The sequence below is a fragment of the Cetorhinus maximus genome, chromosome 23 (genome assembly GCF_964194155.1).
Source record: "Cetorhinus maximus chromosome 23, sCetMax3.hap1.1, whole genome shotgun sequence".
NCBI lineage: Eukaryota > Metazoa > Chordata > Chondrichthyes > Lamniformes > Cetorhinidae > Cetorhinus > Cetorhinus maximus.
In genome coordinates this window covers 27,015,577-27,037,830 of record NC_135901.1, presented here as the reverse complement: position 1 = coordinate 27,037,830, position 22,254 = coordinate 27,015,577, and the positions used below count along the sequence as shown (strand labels likewise).

The following is a 22,254-nucleotide window of genomic DNA, read 5'->3' as shown; positions in this document are numbered from 1 at the left end:
ACTAACGCCTCCACTATCTCTTCAGCTATCTCCTTCAGAACTCTGGGGTGTAATCCATCTGGTCCAGATGATTTATCCATCTTCAGACCTTTCAGTTTTCCTAGCACCTTCTCCTTGGTAATGGCCACCATACTCACCTCTGCCCCCCGACTCTCTTGAACTTTGGGGATGTCACTCATGTCTTCCACTGTGAAGACTGACGCAAAGTACCTATTCAGTTCCTCCGCCATTTCTTTGTTCCCCACTACTACTTCTCCAGTGTCATTTCCCAGTGGCCCAATGTCCACTTTTGCCTCTCTCTTACCCTTTATATATCTAAAAAAACTCTTGCAATCTTTTTTTATATTACTGGCTAGTTGACCCTCATATTTAATCTTCTCCCTCCTTATTTCTTTTTTAGTTGGATGAATTTAGTAGGATGAATTAATGTTACAATTTATAGGGAGGAGGGAGTGTGTGGGGGGGGGTTCTAGTTTGAGAGGGAGAAATATGTTTTATGACAACTAGAATTCTCAGTTCCGAATTTCTATACTCTACTGACAGCGATGACTTGATGACATCAACCCTATCGCACCCATTCATAACCTTAAAGTCCTCTATCAAGTCAGCCCTCAGCCTTCTCTTTTCTATATAAAATATTCCCAGCCTGTTCAATCTATCGTGCAACTTAAACACTTTCAGTTCTGTTATCATTCTTGTGAATCATTCTTGCACCTTCTCGAGGCCCTCTGTCAGTGCTAAAGGGGTATTTAAATAAAATTGGTTGGAGATGCCTAATCATTCGGTTCCAAATTGCACCCCATAAGTTCAAATTGACCCTCTCAAATGCTTTAATTTGAAAGAGACTTAACCATCAGGCAAGATAGGACTCTGAAATAACAAACAATATCAATGTTTATTTAAAGAAAAAGGCATAATTTTGAAATACTGAGCAACTTTCCCCACCTCAATTGGGCGACCACCCCAGGTATGAGTGTGAATCTTCCTCAGGTTCCTGAACCAACAGTGATTTCCCATAATCCTGCTCCAGGAGTCACTCAGTACCTCCATGATTACAGTCCAATTCGCAAACCCAAGATGGTTCTTGAAACCCACTTTTAATCCTTAAATTAGCATTACTACATCTCAAATGAGGCATGTTGTCATTGGACCATTGATCATTGTTGTTACTTGGCTAATTTTATTGGATTTAACCATTTCCATACATTGCTTCATACAGCAGAACAATTGGACCATGGCTGCATCCAGAGAGACCTACAGGAAGGCTGTTGCCTGTAATCGGCCATGCAAGGCTTTGTTCAATGTTTAAATGCACAGTGGAGACGTTGTTATATCGGTCGCTCAGAGCTAAACAGAAACCCGTCTCTTTAAATACAGATACAGGGAAGAGGCTGAAATGAAATCTGTCCCTTTTAACCTGCACAAAAGCAAGAGGCTCAGATTCACAGGCTGCAGAAGGAGTCCATTCGGCCCATCAGACCCCTGCCTTCTCTTTGAAAGGACTTGTTGATCCATCGAACTGCTCTGCTTGCAAATTCTTCCCTTTCAAATATTCATGCTTTGGAAAGATACTATTGAATCTGCTTTCAGGCAGATCAGAACAAGTCACTGTGTCAAAAAATAAAATCTCCTCTCCCCCTCTGGCTCCTTTGCCAATTACCTGGGAGGGACTCACTTTCTGTTAAAGGGCCTGCCAACCCCTCTCACCCACTTTCCCTGAAGTGCAGAAATCTAATCATGAAAAGTCCAGAAAAATTAAATATTTTTACTGTTGAATGTTTATTAATGAAACAGAACATGATTAAAAAACGTCAAAGACAACCAGAGTAAAAGGATGTGCACAATGTTCTGGACACAAATGGTTTCTCTTTAATTCATCTGTCCCCAGTTCGCTGCCCTCTTTGTGGAACACCTCCGCTCAGTCCACAAGCATGACCCTGACCTTCCAGTTCCTCGCCATTATAATTCACCACCTTGCTCTCATGCTCATATTTCTGTCCTTGGCCTGCTGCAATGTTCCCGAGAAGCCCAACACAAGCTGGATGAACAGCACCTCATCCTCCAATGAGGCACTTTACAGCCTTATGGACTCAACATTGAGTTCAACAACCTCAAACTGTCAACTCTGTCCTCCATTTTGATTCCTTTTTTTTTGCCAAGTGCCAGTCTGCATCTTGTTTTCATTATTTTTACTTTCAGACAGAGCTGTCCTTTATTCTGCCATTAACACTTACTCTGGACCAATGCTTTGTTTCTTTACTACAACCATTACCCCTCCCTTTGCCTTTTGTTCCTTTACATTTTTGTTATTTAATCTCGCCCGCCCTCTAATCAATCCCTGATTTTGTATTTTGTTCCACTGGACCCTCCCCCTTTCTCAACAGCCAGTCCAGCAGAAAGAAACCCCCCAACCCTTCCACTTCACCAAGTGTAAGAATGAACATGGTTCAGTCCTGGATGTGGTTAACAGCAGCTGTAACAGCAGAATCCAACCCCTGGAATCACTTGTGAACTCGCTGGTGTGCTAACAGGGTGGATGAATCATTGAATGCATTCCCACACTCAGAGCACGTGAATGGTCACTTCCCGGTGTGAACTCGCTGGTGTCTCCGCAAGTGGGATGAATTACTGAATCCATTTCCACATATAGAACAAGTGAATGGCCTTTCCCCAGTGTGAACTCGCTGGTGTGTCTGCAGGTTTGATGAATTAATGAATCCCTTCCCACACTCAGAGCAGGTGAACGGCCTCTCCCCGGTGTGAACTCGCTGGTGTGTCTGCAGGTGGGATAACTGAGTGAATCCCTTCATACACTCAGAGCAGGTGAACGGTCTCTCTGCGGTGTGAACTCGCTGGCATGTCAGCAGGTTGGATGACTGGGTGAATCCCTTCCCACAAATGGAGCAGATGAACGGCCTCTCCCCGGTGCGAATGCGCCGATGAATTTCCAGCTTCGATGGGGTTTTGAATCCCTTCCCACAGTCCCCACATTTCAACGGTCTCCCCTTGGTGCATGTGTCCTTGTGTCTCTCCAGGTCTGACGATCAGTTGAAGCCTTGTCCTCACACGGAACATGTATAAAGTCTCAGCAGGTCTGGCAGCATCGGCGGAGAAGAAAAGAGTTGACGTTTCGAGTCCTCATGACCCATCAGCAGAACAGAAGGGTCATGAGGACTCAAAACATCAACTTTTTTCTTCGCCGCCGATGCTGCCAGACCTGCTGAGTTTTTCCAGGTAATTCTGTTTTTGTTTTGGATTTCCAGCATCCGCAGTAGTTTTTTGTTTTTATCTCTATGTATAAAGTCTCTCCCCACTGTGAATCGTGATGTATTTTCAGGTTGTGTAACTGGTTGAAGCTCTTTCCACACTCAGTGCACTGGAAACACTCTCGCTCGGGTGTGTGGGTCTCGGGCCTTTTCCAGTCCCCCTGATGTTTGGAACCTTTTGAATCAGACAGAACACAGAAACATTTCACCTTCCACATTCCGGGAGGTGTCAGCTGTGGCTCAGTTCATAGCACCCTCGCCTTTGAATCAGAGGGTTGTGGGTTCATGTCCCACTCCCGGAAAACCAAGAACTGTGATTGTACTTGAAAGAGTTGCAATCTGTGACTGTTGATAACTCGAAAGAGTTTCCACATTCCGGCAGCCTGGAAACCTTGGCTCGAGGAGGGGGGAGGGGGCACAATACGCAGGGGCGGTGCTCCTGTGTCCGCGCGCCTGGCCTGCAGACTGGAACCCGAGGACATCACCGCGGAGCAGAGTGATTCCTATTGGCTGATTCAGGCAGGGTTCCATTGTGGACGTCACAATGACTGAGAGGGGCGTTCCCAGCACCCAGTGTCCCATTGGGAGCAATAGCACTGGTTACAGAGAGAAAATACTGCGGATTGGACAACAGCTCAGCGCGGCTGCTGGTCAAAGTCTCTCCCACGTGGGCTCTGGTTCCGCTTCCTCATTGTCTTAGTGCGGTGGATTGACCAACGGGAAAGGCTGGACGACCGGAAGGACTTATGTCCTCCAGCCAATCAGCGCTTCTCCCATTGTCGGAATGCGGAAGTTGGACAATGAGCTTGTTCACCTGCTCATCACTGCCCAGCAAAGCTGCTGCTGCTCCTCCTCTCTCTTTGAATGAAGATTGAGCTTCACACAGACTAAAACTTCCTCCTGTGTCCAACATCTGTGAGTAAAACACTTTCTTTTCTCCCCCTTTCCATTTCTTTTCTCATTCTGGGGGTAAATTGTTGACTTGCAGGAACTGAAGGGAAAGGAAGTGAATCCAGGGAGGGTGCAGACTCTGGAAAGGTTGGCCCAGGTCTCTCTCTCTCTCTTAAAGACATTGACATCCTTTGCACCCTCAGCTTGACATATTTATTTGTCTGGCTAAAAGGATGGTCTCTTTCCTAATGTTCACAATTAAATGGGTGGTTTCCCCAGGAGATGGCTGACATTTAAGGGGACAGTAAATTAATATAGGACAGAGATATGTCTAGTGTTGTTATATCATATTAGATATATTATTTATGGTTCTGTAATAAAGTATATTTTATATTACAATACAATACTGTAGCGTGCTATTTATTTCCAGTCACAGAGTCATTACAGCACAGAAGGAGCCCATTCGGCAACTCGAGTCCATGCCGACTCTCTGTAGAACAATCCAGTCGGTCCCATTCCCCCCATATACCCCCTTCTCCTGCAAGTTTATTTCCTTCAAGTTCCCATCCCATTTCATTTTGAAAGCACTGATAATTTTTGCTTGCACCATCTTCATGTGCAGCGAATCGAATTCATGACACTGCCTAAATAAAGTTCTTTCTCACATCCTCCTTGTATTTTGAATCAAGTAATACCGGACTGTAGATTACACACATATTTAGACCGGTAATTTATAACTATATATAAACATTAATGTGGCTGTCAGCATGAAGATTTTCAGGTTTCCTGGACAGGAAGTGGTGAGCATAGACCTGTCAACCAGCATGAAATGGTACCTTCAGGAGAATTAGAAGGGCATATATTAGGTACATCAGAGTGAGAATGGAGGGACAATGTGTGGGACGGAGATTTACAGATTTTGGGGAACAAGAGAGGAAAGAATGTTCCATAGAAACTAGAATTGTCTGTTCTGAGTTTCTATCCTGTGTTGACAGTGATGACTTTTGTAAATTCCTTTTACAGGATATTAGAAGAGGAGGATTTACAGACAGAAATCTCAAACCAAACATCGTCTCATGATCTGACAAAATCACTCAATTCTTCGGACCTGAATATCATCAGCTTTAAACATGGGAGAAAGGTTTGTGAGTTCTATCTGCTGCAGAAGATTTTAAGCATTAGTGTGACTGATCGTCGAACCTGGAGAGACACAAGGACACCCACACCATGGAGAAACGGTGGAAATGTGGGGACTGTGGGAAGGGATTCCGCTTTCCATCTGAGCTGAAGATTCATCGATACACACACACTGGAGAGAAGCCATTTACCTGCTCTGAGTGTGGGAAGGGATTCGCTCTGTCATCCCACCTGCTGAGACACCAGCAAGTTCACACTGGGGAGAGGCCATTCACCTGCTCTGAATGTGGGAAGGGATTCACTCACTCATGGGATTTGCAGACACACCAGCGGGTTCATTCTGGGGAGAGGCCATTCACCTGCTCTGCGTGTGGTAAGGGATTCACTCAGTCAGCCCACCTGCTGAGACACAAGCGACTTCACACCGGGGAGAGGCCGTTCACCTGCTCTGAGTGTGGGAAGGGACTCAGTCGGTTATGCAGCCTGCGGGCACACCAGCGGGTTCACACTGGGGAGAGGCCATTCACCTGCTCTGTGTGTGGGAAGGGATTCTGTGATTCATCCAGCTTGCTGAAACACCAGCGATTTCACACCACGGAGCGGTTGCTCACCTGCTCTGTGTGTGGGAAGGGATTCACTCAGTTATCTCACCTGCTGGCACACCAACGAGTTCACACTGGAGAGAGGCCGTTCATCTGCACGGTGTGCGGGAAGGGATTCCGTGTGTCATTCACCCTACAAATACACCAGCGAGTTCACAATGGAGAGAGGCCGTTCACCTGTTCAGAGTGTGGGAAAGGATTCACTCAGTCATCCCACCTGCTGATACACCACCAAGTTCACACCGGGGAGAGACCGTTCATCTGCTCCGAGTGTGGGAAGGGATTCACTCAGTCCTCCAGCCTGCGGAGACACCAGAAAGTTCACAAGTGATTACAGATTTTGGATTTTGCTGTTATTGCTGCTGTTAATCTCATCCAGGACCACACAATGTTCAGCGCCATTCGGTGACTCCTCAGATACTGAAGCAGTCCGCGTCCAAATGCAGCAGGGCCTGGACAATATCCAGGCCAGAGCTGACAAGTGCCAGGCAATGACCATCTCCAACAAGAGAGAATCTAACCATCGCCTCTTGACATTCAATGACATTACCATCGCTGAATCTCCCACTATCAACATCCTGGGGGTTACCATTGACCAGAAACTGAACTGGACTAGCCATATGAACATTGTGGCTCCAAGATCAGGTCAGAGGCTGGGAGTCCTGCAGCGAGTAAATTACCTCCTGACTCCCCCAAAGCCTGTCCACCATCTACCCGGCACAAGTCAGCAGTGTGATGCAATAAACTCCACTTGCCTGGATGAGTGCAGCTCCAACAACACTTAAGAAGCTTGACACCATCCAGGACAAAGCAGCCCACTTGATTGGCACCACATCCACAAACATTCACTCCCTCCACCACCAACGAACAATGGCAGCAGGTTGTACCATCTACAACATGCACTGTAGGAACTCACCAAGGCTCCTCAGACAGCACCTTCCAAACCCACGACCATTACATCTAGATGGACAAAGGCAGCAGACGCATGAGAACACCACCACCTGGAAGTTCCCCTCCAAGCCACTCACTATCCTGACTTGGAAATATGTCACCGTTCCTTCACTGTCGCTGGGTCAAAATCCTGGAACTCCCTCCCTAACAGCACTGCGGGTGCATCTACACCACATGTACTGCAGCGGTTCAAGAAGGCAGCTCACTACCACCTTCTCAATTGCAATAGGGATGGGCAATAAATATTGAACTGAATCAATAAAAAAAAAAAATGGATTGGGACAATTAAGCACTTGGGAGAAATAATCCTGAGGGAGAACTGTCCACACGTTGGTCAGGGGTAAGGAGAGAGCTGGAGAATCTTTTACATCCAGGCTTGATCTGTTGCTTGAAGCATATGTCCTTATGTACGAGTAACCTAGAATTCACGGTGCTCCTTCAGGAGAAGACAAGATCGAGTAGATGTTACCCCAGGCGGGGCCAGAACAGAACTGGAAAATAACGGAGTGAAATTGAGTGAGGGGTCGGAGAGAGAGTTCTCCTCCCCCTCAAGGTGTGGACTGTAAGAATCCTGGGGGACCCCCTACTTCGGGTTTTCTTGCTAATTAGTGAACACTGAATTAAAAACTATGGCTGGCTGTGCACTTATTTTTAATTTGATTGTTACACTTCTCCTGTTTTTATTCCTGTTGTGATTACTCTCTGGGTGAGGATGGTTGACAGGTGACAGGATGGGAAATTGTGGTTTGGGTCTTCATTGACCAAATGTTTTATTGATCCGAAAGGTGTAAAAGGGGCCAAACTTTAGCAGAAATCTGGCAGAGCTGAGAACAGACAACTTGCTATGTGGGAACAGGGAGATGAACAGCTCCCAGAGGACAGAGAAAGCAAGAGTGCCTTGAATCCTAGATGACACCTGGGTGTCAAGGCCACCATGTTTTCACTGCTTGGCATGGGAATGCTGACTCCCTGTACCGGGGACAGAGCGTGGGAAGCCAATTGTTTGAGAGTTTGGCATGGCTTGGGCAGGTACAAATGGTTCAATGACAGGTTTTGTAATTGGTCCGTTCAAATGTTAGCTCAGCAATTATTGGGTTAAATCAGTCTCCATAGCCTTTGTGATGTAAAAAAGTATCAGAAGGGATTCCCCGAGCACAGAGATTTGTAGAGGTTTTACATATTGCATTGACTGGTGCCATGGCATCTGGGGCAGAGCAGGGAGCATTTACGTGGAGATGGTGCTTCTACCCAGAGTGTAATGGTAATGCTGCTGCACTTTGATACTACTGCTCAGACATGAGATGTGTCAGGTCTTATTTATACTGAATAAAATCTAACCACTCTCACCAATAAGGGTTATCACTGTGAATCATTTCAGAGTTTGGAAAAGGGGATAAAGGGTTAATTGACTCCCTGAACTCCATTTCCTAACATCGCTGTGTCAAAAATAAAATCTCATCTCCCCCTCTGGCTCCTTTGCCAATTACCTTAGAGGGACTCACTTTCTGTTAAAGAACCTGCCAACCTCTCTCACCCACTTCCCTCAAGTGCAGAAATCTAATCATGAAAAGTCCAAAAAACATATGTTTTTATTGATAAAAGTTTATTAATGAAACAGAATGTGATTAATAAACAGGAAATTACTTGAGAATCAAAGACAACCAGAGTAAAAGGATGTGTACAATGTTCTGGACCCAAATGGTTTCTCTTCGGCTCCTCTGTAACCTGTTCCCATGACTCCCCGCTTTGGACACAGGGGCACTGAACCCCGGGGTCAGGTCACCATCAGCCACGTTCACCCCCTCCTGTGCTCTGATTGGTTGGAGGCCCATTTCCCAGTCAGTCCTCCAGCACCTTCCTGTCTCTCTATCAGTGCGACGCCCATGGCAGTTTCCCAACTGGGGCGCAGGCCCCGTTATTCTCAGCTAAACTCAGCCCTCAGCTCCGTCGCCTGGCTGTCACAGTCACGAGCAATAGAGAGACAGAAAGGTGCTGGAGGCTCAAATGGGAAGTGGAAACTTGTGGCTCTGAACCAACACTTCAACATTTGTCACTCAAACACTTGTTATTTATACTGGGGATTTTATTAGATTTAGACACTGGAGGCAAAGGGTAACTTTCCGTTTCTAACTTTGTATTGTCTATAGTGTCAGCCGTGGCTCAGTGGGTAACATTCTCACCTCTGGGTCAGGAGGCTGTGGGATCAAGTCCCACTCCTGGGACCTGACAACAAAAATCAAAGCCAACATTCCCAGTGCCAGCACTGAGGGAGTGCTGCACTGTCAGTGCAACCTTCTTTCGAATGAGATGTTAAACTGCCAGCCCTGTCTGCCCTCTCAGGTGGATGTGAAAGATCCCATGGACACTCTTTCAAAGTAGAGCAAGGGAGTTATCCCCGTTGTCCTGGTCAATATCCATCCCTTAATCAACATCACTAAAAACAGGTCATCTGGTCATGATCACATTGCTGTTTGTGGGATCTTGCTGTGTGTAAATTGGCTGCTATGTTTCCTACATTACAACAGTGACTACACCTCAACAGTACTTCATTGGCTGTAAAGCGCTTTGGGATGTCCTGTGGTCGTGAAAGGCGCTATAGAAATGCAAGTCCTTGTTTAATTGTCAGCAAACTTGGAGACATTACACTCAGTCCCTCATCGAAATCATTCACAGAGATTGAGAGCTCATTTTGTGTATTAACCTCCTGTTTGACACCTTTCTGAACGCTTTTTGAAAATCCAAACACACCACATCCAAGATGAGGAATTTTTTGTTTTAAAAATCACAGTGAGTTGTTGTGATTTGGAATTCACTGCCTGAAAACGCGCTGAAAGCAAATTCAACTGTATCTTTCAGAAGGGAATGGGACAGATTCTTGAAAGGAAAAGAAAATTGCAGGGTGATGGGATTAATTGGACAGCTCTTTCAAAGAGCCAGCAGGAGCATGATGGGCCGAATGGCCTCCTCCTGTGCTCTATGAGTCTTGTGCATTTAAAGGGAGGGGATCATCTTCAATTGTGGGTGACATATTAAAGAAAGCAGTGCCTCCTCTTCTCTGAATGTTTAGTTTAACACTTAAATCTCCCCTCAACATTCTCTGAAGTGGCAGATGGAATTTAATACAGAGAAGTGTGAGGTGATGTAATTTGGCAGAGGGGGTAGGGAGAGGAAATATAGACTTAATGGCCCAGTTCTAAAGAGTGAGCAGGGATAGAGGGACCTGGGGGTTCATGTGCAGAGATCATTGAAGCTGGCAGGACAGAGTGAGAGAGGAATTAGCAAAGCACATGGGATCTTGGGCTTCAGAAATAGTGGGATTGAGAACAAAAGCAGGGAAGTTTTGCTGAACCTTTATAAAGCTCTGGTTAGGCCACAACTAGAGTATTGAGTCCAGTTCTGGTCACCACACTTTAGGAAGGATATGAGGGTCCCTGAGAGGGTGGAGAGGAGATTTACCAGAATGGTTCCCGGGATGAGGGATTTTAGCCACAAGGTTAGGTTGGAGAAGCTGGGGTTGTTCTCCTTGGAGTAAAGGAGGTTGAGGGGAGATTTGATAGAGGTGTACAAGATTCTGACAGGTTTAGATAAGGTGGACAAAGAAAAGCTGTTCCCATTCACTGATGGTACAAGGACGAGGGGGACACAGATTTAAGGTCTTGTACAGGAGATATATCTACATCACTGTTCCTTCACTGTCACTGGGTCAAAATCCTGGAACTCCCTCCCTAACCGCACTGTGGATGTACCTACACCACGTGGACTGTAGTGGTTCAAGAAGGCAGCTCACCCACACCCCATGAAAGAATGAAAATGAAACAATATGGGGGGATTTGAGGAGGAATGTCTTTACACAGTGAGTGGTAATGACCTGGAACTCGCTGTCTGTGAGGTGGGTGGAAGCAGAGACAGTGACGGTTTCAAAAGGAAACTGGATGGGCAGTTGTGGGAAATAAATTTTCAGAGCGACAGGGATAGAACGAGGCAATGGGACTGACTGGTTTGCTCTGCAGTGAGCCGGCATTGACACGATGGGCTGAATGGACTCCATCTCTACTCGAATGACTCTGTGATCTAAGAAGAACAATTTCAGCTGCTCCAGTCTCTCCAACTAACTGAAGTCCCTCATCCCTGGGGCCATTCTCGTCAATCTCCTCTGCACCTTCTCTAAGAACTTCACGTCTTTCCTAAAGTGTGGGGCCCAGATATAGGGTTACATTCTCGAGGGATAGAATTGAAAGCAGGGAGGTTATGTTCAACTTGTTTCGAACCATGGTTAGACTACACTGGGAGCACTGTCAACATATGTGATCTCCATTTAGAAAAAGGAAATAGAGGCACGAGAGAAGGGGCAACAAAGATTCACAAGAATAATCCCAGAACTGAGAGCATTTAATCCTCAGGAAAGGCTGGGGCTGCTTTTCTCTAGAAAAGAGAAGACTGAAGGGTGACCTGATGGAAGTCTTTAAGATGATGAAGGGTTTCAATAATCCAATAGGGATTTCATGAGAAACCTCTTTACCCAGCGAGTGGTGAGAATGTGGAACTCGCTACCACAGCAAGTGGTTGAGGTGAATAGCATGAATACATTTAAGTGGAAGCTCGATACATACATGAGGGAGAAAGGAGTAGAAGGATATGCTGATGGGGGAGATGAAGAGGGGTGGGTGGAGGCTCATGTGGAGCATAAATACTTACAGAGACCAATTGAGCCGACTGGCCTGGCCCTGTGCTGTAGACTCAATGGAACAGAGACAAATGTATTTATTTTAGATCTACCTGTAGTGGTAGGGAAAACACTATTTACTATCCAGGATAAAACACATGTACTTCATCAGCTTTTGCAAAACTATAGACCAGTTAGTTTAACATCTGTCGTTGGGAGATTGTTGGAATCCATTATTAAGGAAGTAGTAATGGGGCATTTGCAAAGTCAAAATGCAATCCATCAGAGGTTTTATGAAGACTAAATCGTGTTTGACTAATTTGCTAGAGTGTCTTTGAAGATGTGACAAGCAAAGTGGATAATGGGTATCCTGTAGATGTGGTATACCTGGACTTCCAGAAGGCCTTCGATAAGGCGACGCACAAAAGATTAATAAACAAGATAAGATCACACGGAGTTGGGGGTAATATATTAGCTTGGCTAGAGGATTGGCTAACCAACAGAAAGCAGAGAGTCAGGATAAATGGGTCTTTTTCTGGATGGCAAGCTGTAACTAGTGGGGTGCCACAGGGTTCGGTCCTTGGGCCCCAACTATTTACAATCTATATTAATGACTTGGATTCAGGGACAGAAGGTACAATAGCTAAATTTGCAGATGACACCAAAATAGGTGGGAAAGTAAGTAGCAATGAAGAAATAAGAAATTTACAAATGGATATGGACAGGTTAGGTGAATGGGCCAAAATGTGGCAGATGGAGTTTAATGTGGATAAATGTGAGGTTATCTATTTTGGTTGGAAGAATAAAAAGGCGACTTATTATTTAAATGGAGAGAAACTTCAGAATGCTTCAGTGCAGAGGGATCTGGGAGTCCTCATGCATGAATCGCTGAAAGTTAGTGTGCAGGTACAGCAGGTAATAAAGAAGGCAAATGGAATTTTGGCATTTTAAAGAAATAAAGTATAAAAATAGGGAACTGTTTCAATTGTGCAAGGCATTGGTGAGACCTTACCTGGAGTACTGTGCACAGTTTTGGTCCCCTTACTTGAGGAAGGATGCAGTTGCACTGGAGGTGGTTCAGAGGAGGTTCACTAAATTGATTTCAGAGATGTGGGGCTTGTCTTATGAGGAGAGATTGAGCAGTTTAGGCCTGTACTCGTGAGAGTTTAGAAGGATGAGAGGAGATCTAATTGAGGTATATAAGATGCTAAAGGGGATAGACAAAGTAGACGTGGAGCGGATGTTTCCCCTTCTGGGGCATTCTAGAATGAAAGGCCATAGTTTTAAGCTAAGGGGCAGTAGATTTAAATCAGGGATGAGAAGGAATTATTTTTCTCAAAGGGTCGTGAATCTGTGGAATTCACTACCTCAGAGTGCAGTGGATGCCGGGACGCTGAATAAATTGAAGGAGGAGACAGACAGATTTTTAATTAGTAATGGGTTGAAAGGTTATGGGGAGAGGGCGGGAACTTGGAGCTGAGGCTGAAATGAGATCAGCGATGATCATAATGAATGGCGGGGCAGGCTCGAGAGGCTGAATTGCCTCCTCCTGCTCTTAGTTCTTATGTTCTTATGTTTAGTGGAAATGTGCACTCCCAGGCTCAAAGAACATCAGCCACTGGAAGCAAAGTCACGAGACCAGTCAGTCCAGCAGAAAGAAACCCTCTGACCCTCCCAATTCACCAAGTGTCAAAATGAACATTATCAATACTTTATCAGTGTTGGCTGTTAGATTTCACTTCAATGACACATTTGTGTAATTAATAAGGCTTACATTATCAAATTGTACTGTATGTCAGCTTAGTGATGAAAAGTCTTCAAGTGCCTGTCTCTTTAAGTTCCAGATACTGTAATGTAGTTTTAAGGAAAAAAAACTGTTGTTAAGGTCAGGAAGGGGTCAGAGCACCAGGTGTTCCAGGACACCCTGTTTAGATACAAGTTATAGTTCACAGTTAGAAGGGACTGCACCATCTGCCATGGTGAGATTCGAACCCACGACCCCAGAGCATTACCCTGTGTCTCTGGATTACTGGTCGAGTGACAATACCGCTGAACCACTACCTCTGCATTCCTTAAATTGTCTGTCTAGCATCATAACTTTTAATGTAGTTTTCCAATCTACCACAGGCAGCTTAGACTGGTACCTTTGTAGTTTCCTTCTGTGAGAAACACCCGGATAAATTAAACAAAAGAACCTTCCAACTAGCACAGCCCATCTTCATGGCAACCCGGCATGCTCTGGGGAGTTCCAAACAGTTTCAAACTAAATATCTTTTCCATTCCAAACACCCTTTCATTCTGTAATTCATATGAAATATGAAACTAGATATTCGCAACAAGTCTCAAAGAGCATCAGCCACTGGAAGCAAAATCATGAGACCGGCCAGTCTAGCAGAAAGAAACCCTCCGACCCTCCCACTTCACCAAGTGTCAGAATGAACGTGGTTCAGTCCTGGATGAGATTAACAGCAGCAATAACAGCAAAATCCAAAATCTGTATTTAGTTGAAAAGTTTCTGGTGTCTCCGCAGGCTGGATGACTCAGTGAATCTCTTCCCACACACGGAGCAGATGAACGGCCTCTCCCCGGTGTGAACTCGCTTGTGTGTCAGCAGGTTCGATGACTTAGTGAATCCCTTCCCACACACAGAGCAGATGAATGGCCTCTCCCCGGTGTGAATGCGTCGATGGGTGTCCAGTGCAGATGGGGATTTGAATCCCTTCCCACAGTCCCCACATTTCCATGGTTTCTCCATGGTGCGGGTGTCCTTGTGTCTCTCCAGGGTCGATGATTAGTTGAAGCTTCGTTCACGCAGAGAACACGTGTACGGTTTCTCCCCGCTGTGAATGGTGATGTTTTCTCAGTCTATATAACTGGTTAAAGCTCTTTTCACAGTCAGTGCACTGGAACACTCTCACTCGGGTGTGTGTGTCTCGGTGTTTTTCAGTCACACTGATGTTTGAAATTTTATGAAGCAGAAAGAACAGAAAAACATTTCTCCCAGAGTCAAAGGCTGATGATATTCAGGTCTTGAGGAATTGAGTGACTCTGTCAGATCTTGATGTGATGTTTGGTTTGAGATTTCTGTCTGTAAATCCTCCCCTTCTAACATCCTGTAAAAGGAATTTACAAAAGTCATCAGTACAGGATAGAAATTCAGAACAGGCAATTCTAGTTTCTGTGGAACATTCTTTTCTCTCTCATTCCCCAAAAGTTGCAAATCCCCATCCCACGCAGTCTGCCTCCATTCTCACTCTGCTGTCCCTAATATACACCCTCCCAATTCTCCTGAAGGGGCTGATTCATGCTGATTCGCAGATGCAACTCATTACTTCCTATCCAAGATGTGAAAATCTTCATATAAGTATATTTCCTGATCAGAGAGACAGGGAAAATCTGAAGATAAATTTTTTTTAGGCAGTGATTGTTCATGATCTGGAGCTTGCTGAATACAGGGGTGATAGAAGTGGAATCAATTCATGATTTTAAAATGAAATTGAATGGGCACTTGAACAAGATAGAATTGCAGGAGAATGGGGATACAAAGGGGGAATGGGACTGACTGGATTGCTCTGCAGAGAGTCAACATGGACTCGAGTTACCATATGGGCTCCTTCTGTGCTGTAATGACTCTATCTCTGTTACTAAAGAACCATTACTAATATACACTAAACAAATCTCTGTTCTACATTAATTTATTGTCCCCTTAAATGTCAGTCATCTCCTGGGGAAACCACCCCTTTTATTGTGAACATTAGGAAAGGGATCATCCTTTTAGTCAGACAAATAAATCTGTCAAGCTGAGGGAGCAAAGGATGTCAATGTCTTTAAGAGAGAGAGAGAGAGAGACCTGGGCCAACCTTTCCAGAGTCTGCACCCTCCCTGGATTCACTTCCTTTCCCTTCAGTTCCTGCAAGTCAACAATTTCCCCCCAGAATGAGAAAAGAAATGGAAAGGGGGAAACATTAATTTCCTCACAGATGTTGCCCAGAGGAGGAAGTTTTAGTCTGAAGCTCATTGTCCAACTTCCGCATTGTGACGTCAACAATGGAATCCGTGCATGAATCAGCCAATAGGAATCACACTGCTCCGCGGTGACGTCCTCGGGTTCCAGTCTGCAGGCCAGGCGCGCGGACACGGGAGCCCCGCCCCCACCCATTGTTCCCCCTCCACCTCCTCGAGCCAAGGTTTCCAGGCAACCGGCTGACGGCTCCGGCCAGAGCGAGAAGCCGCTCGGAGAACCCGGGAGAGGGGAAGCTGCGCATGTGCGGGGGAGAGCCCGCCCCTTCCCTGCATGCTGAGAAGCTGACCAATAGAAAGAGTTGGAGAACCGGAAGGACTCTGGTCCTCCAGCCAATCAGAGCGCGGGCTTTGTGTGAATGACGATTGAGCTTCACACAGACTAAAACTTCCTCCTGTGTCCAACATCTGTGAGTAAAACACTTTCTTTTCTCCCCCTTTCCATTTCTTTTCTCATTCTGGGGGGAAATTGTTGACTTGCAGGAACTGAAGGGAAAGGAAGTGAATCCAGGGAGGGTGCAGACTTTGGAAAGGTTGGCCCAGGTCTCTCTCTCTCTCTCTCTCTTAAAGACATTGACATCCTTTGCTCCCTCAGCCTGACACATTTATTTGTCTGGCTAAAAGGATGGTCTCTTTCCTAATGTTCACAATTAAAGGGGTGGTTTCCCCAGGAGATGGCTGACATTTAAGGGGACAGTAAATTAATATAGGACAGAGATATGTCTGGTGTTGTTATATGGTACATATTAGATATCTTATTTATGGTTCTTTAATGAAGTTTATTTATTATTATTTCTAGTCTTGTTTTATATATATATATACGTAGCTACGTTATGTATTTCGAGTCACAGAGTCATTACAGCACAGAGGAAGCCCATTCGGTAACTTGTGTCCATGCCGACTCCCTGGAGCAATCCTGTCTGTCCCATTCCCCCTCTATACTCCCATTCCCCCGCCAGTTTATTTCCATCAAATGATCAACCAATTTCATTTTGAAATTATTGATTGTCTCCATTTCCACCATCCTCAGAGGTAGCGAGTTCCAGGACATGACCACCTGCTGCTGAAATAAAGTTCTTCCTCATATCCCACTCATATTCCTGTTGAAATCATCCTCTGCTGTATGTTACACTTAGCCCATTATTATAGGCACTGACAGATATTTAAGACTAGCAGCCTGGGTGATGATTTTTAATGCTGCAAAGGTTAGTGGTGGGCCAGAGGTTTGGAAAAATCTTAGACACCAGCAAAGCATCATGAACAAAAAGAGAGAGAGAAACTGAAGTATGACTGAAAACTAGCAAGAAATATGAAACAGACAGTAAAAGCTTCCAGAAGTATATAACAAGGGAAAGAGTAGTGAAAGCAAGCCTTGATCCCCTAGAGGGTGACACTTGAAAATTAATAATGGCAAAGATGGAAATGGCAGAGGCTTTGAACAAGAATTTTGTATCTGTCTTCACAGTAGAAGACACTAAAAAAATCCCAAGAATAATAAAAAAGCAGGGGACCAAAGGAAAGAAGAAACTTAAAACAATCACGATCTCTAGAACAAAAATCTCAGGAAAACTAATGGGACTAACGGCTGACAGGTCTCCAGGACCTGATGGCCTGTTTCCTCAGGTCTTAAGGGAAGTGTCTGCAGAGATAGTAGATGCATTGTTTGTCAGCTTCGAAAATTCCCCAGATTCTGGAACGGTCCCAGCAGATTGGAAAACTACAATTGTACACAACTATTCAAGGGAGGAGGGAGACAGAAAGCAGGAAACTATAGGCCAGTCAGTCTAACGTCTATCATTAGGGAACCAGTAGATGTCACATATTTGGATTTTCAAAAGGCATTCGCTAAGGGGCCACATAAAAGGTTACTGCACAAGATAAGAGCTCATGGTGTTGGGGGTGATATATTAGCACGGATAGAGGATTGGCAAACTAACAGGAAACAGAGAATCGGGGTAAATGGGTCACTTTGAGGTTAGCAATATGTAAGCAGTGAAGTCCTGCAGGGATCAATACTGGGGCTTCAACTATTTACAATCCATATTAATGACTTGGATGAAGGAACTGACTGTATTGTAGCCAAAATTGCTGATGATACAATGATAGGTGGGAAAGCAAATTGTGAGGAGGATACAAAGAGTCCACGAAGGTATGGCAATAGGTGAAGTGAGTGGGTGTAAAATTGGCAGATGGAGTATAATGTGTGAAATGTGAGATTGTCTACTTTGGCAGGAAGAATAGAAAAGTGGAATATTATTTAAATGGAGAGAGGCTGCACAATGCTGCAGTACAGAGGAATCTGGGTGTCCTTGTACATGAATCACAAGATTTCAGTCTGCAGGTACATCAAGTAATGAAGAAGGCAATTGGAATGTCGGCCTTTATTGCAAGGGGGATGGAGTATAAAAGTCAGGAAGTCTTACTGCAGCTGTATAGGGTATTGGCGAGGCCGCACCTAGAGTACTGTGTACAGTTCTGGGCTCCTTCTTTAAGGAGGGATATACTTGCATTGGAAGCAGTTCAGAGAAGGTTCACTCAGCTGATTCCTGGGATGAAGGGGTTGCCTTATGAGGAAACATTGAGCAGGTTGGGCCTAGACAAATTGGAGTTGAGAAGAATGAGAGGTGATCTTATTGAAACATATCGGATTCTGAGGCAGCTTGATAGGATAGATGCTGGGAGGATGTTTCCGCTCATGGGGGAGTTTAGAAATAGTGACACAGTTTAAAAATAAGGTGTCTCCCATTGAAGTCGGAGATGAGGAGGAATTTTTTCCCTCAGACGGTCGTTCCCACACTCAGAGGGAATGGCCTCTCACCGGAGTGAACTCGCTGGTGTCTCAGCATGTTGGAATTCTCTTCCGCAGGGACTAGTGGAGGTTGGGTCATTGAATATATTCAAGGATGAGTTAGACCGATTTTTGATTGACAAGGGAGTCGAGGGGTTATGGGGGACAGGCAGAAAAATGGAGTTAAAGGTAAGATGAGGAGGAATTTCTTCACTCAGAGGGTGATGAAGCTTTGGAATTCTCAACCCCAGAGGACTGTGGAGGCTCAATCATTAAATATATTCAAGACAGAAATTGATAGGTTTTAGATATGAAGGGATATTGGGGATAGTGCAGGAAAATCGTGCTGAGGTAGATCAGCCATGATCTCATAGAATGGCCAAGCAGGCTCGATGGACCGAATGGCCTACTTGTGCTCCTATTTCTTATGATCTCTTTGTCCTAGACAGGAAGCGGTGAATGTGGATCTGTTGATCAGCATGAATCAGCACCTTCAGGAGAATTGGGAGAGTGTATATTAGGTACAGCAGAGTGAGAACAGAGGGAGACTGTGTGGGACAGAGATTTACAGCTTTTGGGGGAACGAGGGAGTAAAGAATGTTCCATAGAAACGAGAATTGTCTGTTCTGAATTTCTGTCCTGTACTGACAGTGACAACTGTTGTGAATTCCTTTTACAGGATATTAAAAGGGGAGGATTTACAGACAGAAATCTCAAACCAAAGGTCAAATTCTCAAAGAGTCACTGGATTTATCTAGACCAGAATATGATCAGCCTTTGAGTCTAGAAGGAGAAATGTTTGTCTGTTCTGTCTCCTTCAAAAGATTTTAAACATCAGCGTGACTGGAAAAGTCCTGAGACACACACCTGAGTGCGAGTGTTTCTAGTGCACTGGCTGTGGAAAGAGCAGAAACCAGTGACACAGCCTGAAAATACATCACCATTCACGGCGGAGAGAGACTGTACACGTGTTCTCTGTGTGATCGAGGCTTCAACTGATTGTTGAACCTGGAGAGACACAAGGACACGCGCACCATGGAGAAACCGTGGAAATGTGGGGACTGTGGGAAGGGATTCAAATCCCCATCAGAGCTGGAAACTCATCGACGCAGTCACACCGGGGAGAGGCCATTCACCTGCTCTGAGTGTGGGAAGGGATTCGCTCGGTTATACCACCTGCAGGTACACCAGCGAGTTCACACTGGGGAGAGGCCATTCACCTGTTCTCAGTGTGGGAAGGGATTCACTGATTCATCCAACCTGTACAGGCACCAGCAATTTCACACCGGAGAGAGACCGTTCACCTGCTCACAGTGTGGGAAGGGATTCAGGAATTCATCTGCCCTGCTGACACACCAGCGTGTTCACACTGGGGAGAGGCCGTTCTCCTGCTCAGAGTGTGGGAAGGGATTCAGTCGGTTGTGCAGACTGCAGTCACATGAACGGGTTCACACCGGGGAGAGGCCATTCACCTGCCCCCAATGTGGAAAGCAATTTATTCAGTTATCCCACCTGCTGATACACCAGCGAATTCACACTGGGGAGAGGCTGTTCACCTGCTCTGAGTGTGGGAAGGGATTTACTCAGTTAGGCCACCTGCAGATACACCAGCGAGTTCACACTGGGGAGAGGCCATTCACCTGCCCTGAGTGTGGGAAAGGATTCACTCAGGTATCCCACCTGCGGACACACCAGCAAATTCACAATAGGGAGAGGCCGTTCAGTTGTTCTGAGTGTGGGAAGGGATTCACTCGGTTATCTAAATTGCAGGTGCACCAGCAGGTTCACACTGGGGAGAGGCCATTCACCTGCTCTGAGTGTGGGAAGGGATTCACTGCATCATCCACCCTGCTGATACACCAGCGAGTTCACACTGGCGAGAGGCCGTTCACCTGCTCAGAGTGTGGGAAGGGATTCACTCAGTTATTCACGCTACAGGAACACGAGCGAGTTCACACCGGGGAGAGGCCGTTCACCTGCTCTCAGTGTGGGAAGGGATTTACTCAGCTATCCAACATGCTGAGACACCAGCGAGTTCACTCCGGGGAAAGGCCATTCACCTGCTCTGAGTGTGGGAAGGGCTTCACTGAGAAATCCAGCCTGCAGAGACATCAACGCGTTCACACCGGGGAGAGGCCGTTCACCTGCTCTGAGTGTGGGAAAGGATTCACTCAGTTATCCGACCTGCTGAGACACCAGCGAGTTCATAAGTGATTCCAGGGGTTGGATTCTGCTGTTATTGCTGCTGTTAATCACATCCAGGACTGAACCATGTTCATTCTAACACTTGGTGAAGTGGGAGGGTTGGAGGGTTTCTTTCTGCTGGACTGGCCGGTCTCACGACTTTGCCCCCAATGTGCTGATGTTCAGAATACCGAGTTTCATATTTCAGAAGGATCACAGAATGAAAGGGTATTTGGAAGTTAAAAGATATTTAGTTTGCATTTCTTTTTGGAACCACCCAAAGCATGCCAGGTTGCCATGGAGATGGGCTGTGCTGGTTAGATGGTTCTTTTGTATCCTTTATCTGGGTGTTTCTCACAGAAGAAAACTATCACAGTTTGAGGGTCAAGCTGACTGTGGTAGACTGGGAAACTACATGAAAATCGATGACAGGCAATAGCTAACATTGAAGGAATTGTAACATATTTACAACAAATATAGATTCCTTTCAGGAACAAAAACCCAACAGGAAAAGTGATGCAACTATGGCCAAGAAGAGAAGTTGAAGATTGCATTAGATCAAAGGAAGAGGCTCATAAAGTGGCCAAAAAAATTAGTAAGCCTGAGGATTGGAGCATGTTTTGAATTGAGCTTTTTTTGAATTCAGCAAAGGAGGACCAAGAAGCTGAGTTCCAAAGACTCACTACCTTCTGAGAGAAAAAAGTTCTCCTCTGTCTTCAAGGGGTGACCCATTACTTTTAAACCGTGACCCCAATTTCCAGATTCTCTCTCAAGAGGAAACATCCTCTCCACATCCACCCTGCCAAGGCCCCTCAGCATCTTGTATGTTTCAATCAAGTCGCCTCTTACTCATCTAAACTCCAGTGGATACAAGCCCAGCCTGTCCAACCTTTCCTTATAAGACGACCCTCCCATTCCTGGTATTAGTCTAGTAAACCTTCTCTGAATTGCTTCCAACACATTTACATCCCTCCTTAAATAAGGAGACCAATACTGTACACTGTACTCCAGATGTGGTCTCACTAATGCCCTGTATAACTGAAGCATAACCTCCCTACTTCTAACAATAACATTCTGTTAGCTTTCCTAATTACTTGATTTGCCTGAATAATTAGCTTTTGCGATGCATGCACAAGGACACCCAGATACCTCTGCATCTCAGAGCTGTGCAATCTCTCACCATTTCAATAATATGCTTTTTTATTCTCCCTGCCAAAATTGACAATTTCACATTTTCCGACACTACACTCCATTTGCCAGATGTTTGCCCACTCACTTAGCATGCCTATATCCTTTTGTAGTCTCCTTATGTCCTCTTCACTTACTTTCCTACCTATCTTTGTGTCATCAGCAAACTTAGCAACCATACTTTCGGTCCCTTCATCCAAGTCATTTATATAAATTGGAAAAAGTTGAGGCCCGAGCACTGATCACTGTGGCACACCACTCGTTACCATCTTGCCAACCAAAAAATGACCCATTTATGCCTACTCTATACCCTGTAAGCTAGCCAATCTTCTATCCATGCCAATATGTTACCCCCTACACAATGAGCTTTTATTTTCCACAATAACCTTTGATGTGGCACCTCATCAAATGCATTCTGGAAATCTAAGTTAGTGTTCCACCGGTTCCCCTTTATCCACAGCGCATGTTACTTCTTCAAAGCACTCCAATAGGTTCGTTAAACATGATTTCCCTCTCACAAAACCATGTAGACTCTGCCTGATTACCCTGAATTTATCTACGTGC

The 22,254-nt window shown here is 45.3% G+C and overlaps 4 protein-coding genes and 1 long non-coding RNA gene across 6 annotated transcripts in view; 3 read left to right on the top strand and 2 right to left on the bottom strand.

Annotated features, from left to right (window-relative positions):
- LOC144697125 (uncharacterized) overlaps positions 1 to 9,605 on the top strand; it is a 195,062-nt gene extending 185,457 nt beyond the window's left edge. Inside the window, exons 2-3 of one of the 2 annotated variants that reach the window (XM_078568963.1) lie at positions 3,820 to 4,181; positions 5,181 to 9,605. In XM_078568963.1, coding sequence (XP_078425089.1) covers positions 5,385 to 6,227 — 843 coding nt within the window. In that variant the 5' untranslated portion in view covers positions 3,820 to 4,181; positions 5,181 to 5,384 and the 3' untranslated portion in view covers positions 6,228 to 9,605. The remainder of the gene's footprint in view (positions 1 to 3,819; positions 4,182 to 5,180) is intronic. The other variant, XM_078568962.1, reaches the window with a different exon arrangement.
- Positions 1 to 15,743, bottom strand: part of LOC144697923 (uncharacterized) — a 66,938-nt gene extending 51,195 nt beyond the window's left edge. Inside the window, 1 exon segment of the mRNA XM_078569886.1 lies at positions 15,489 to 15,743. The gene's annotated coding sequence lies outside the window, so the exon portion shown is untranslated.
- Positions 1 to 22,254, top strand: part of LOC144697423 (uncharacterized) — a 512,621-nt gene that overhangs the window by 219,881 nt on the left and 270,486 nt on the right. The gene's annotated exons all lie outside the window — the stretch shown is intronic.
- LOC144697378 (uncharacterized) lies at positions 1,761 to 3,076 on the bottom strand. Its single transcript, XR_013580356.1, has one exon. It is a non-coding gene; the product is annotated as an uncharacterized LOC144697378 (long non-coding RNA).
- Positions 19,042 to 22,254, top strand: part of LOC144697922 (uncharacterized) — a 52,494-nt gene continuing 49,281 nt past the window's right edge. Inside the window, 1 exon segment of the mRNA XM_078569885.1 lies at positions 19,042 to 20,492. Coding sequence (XP_078426011.1) covers positions 19,354 to 20,492 — 1,139 coding nt within the window. The 5' untranslated portion in view covers positions 19,042 to 19,353.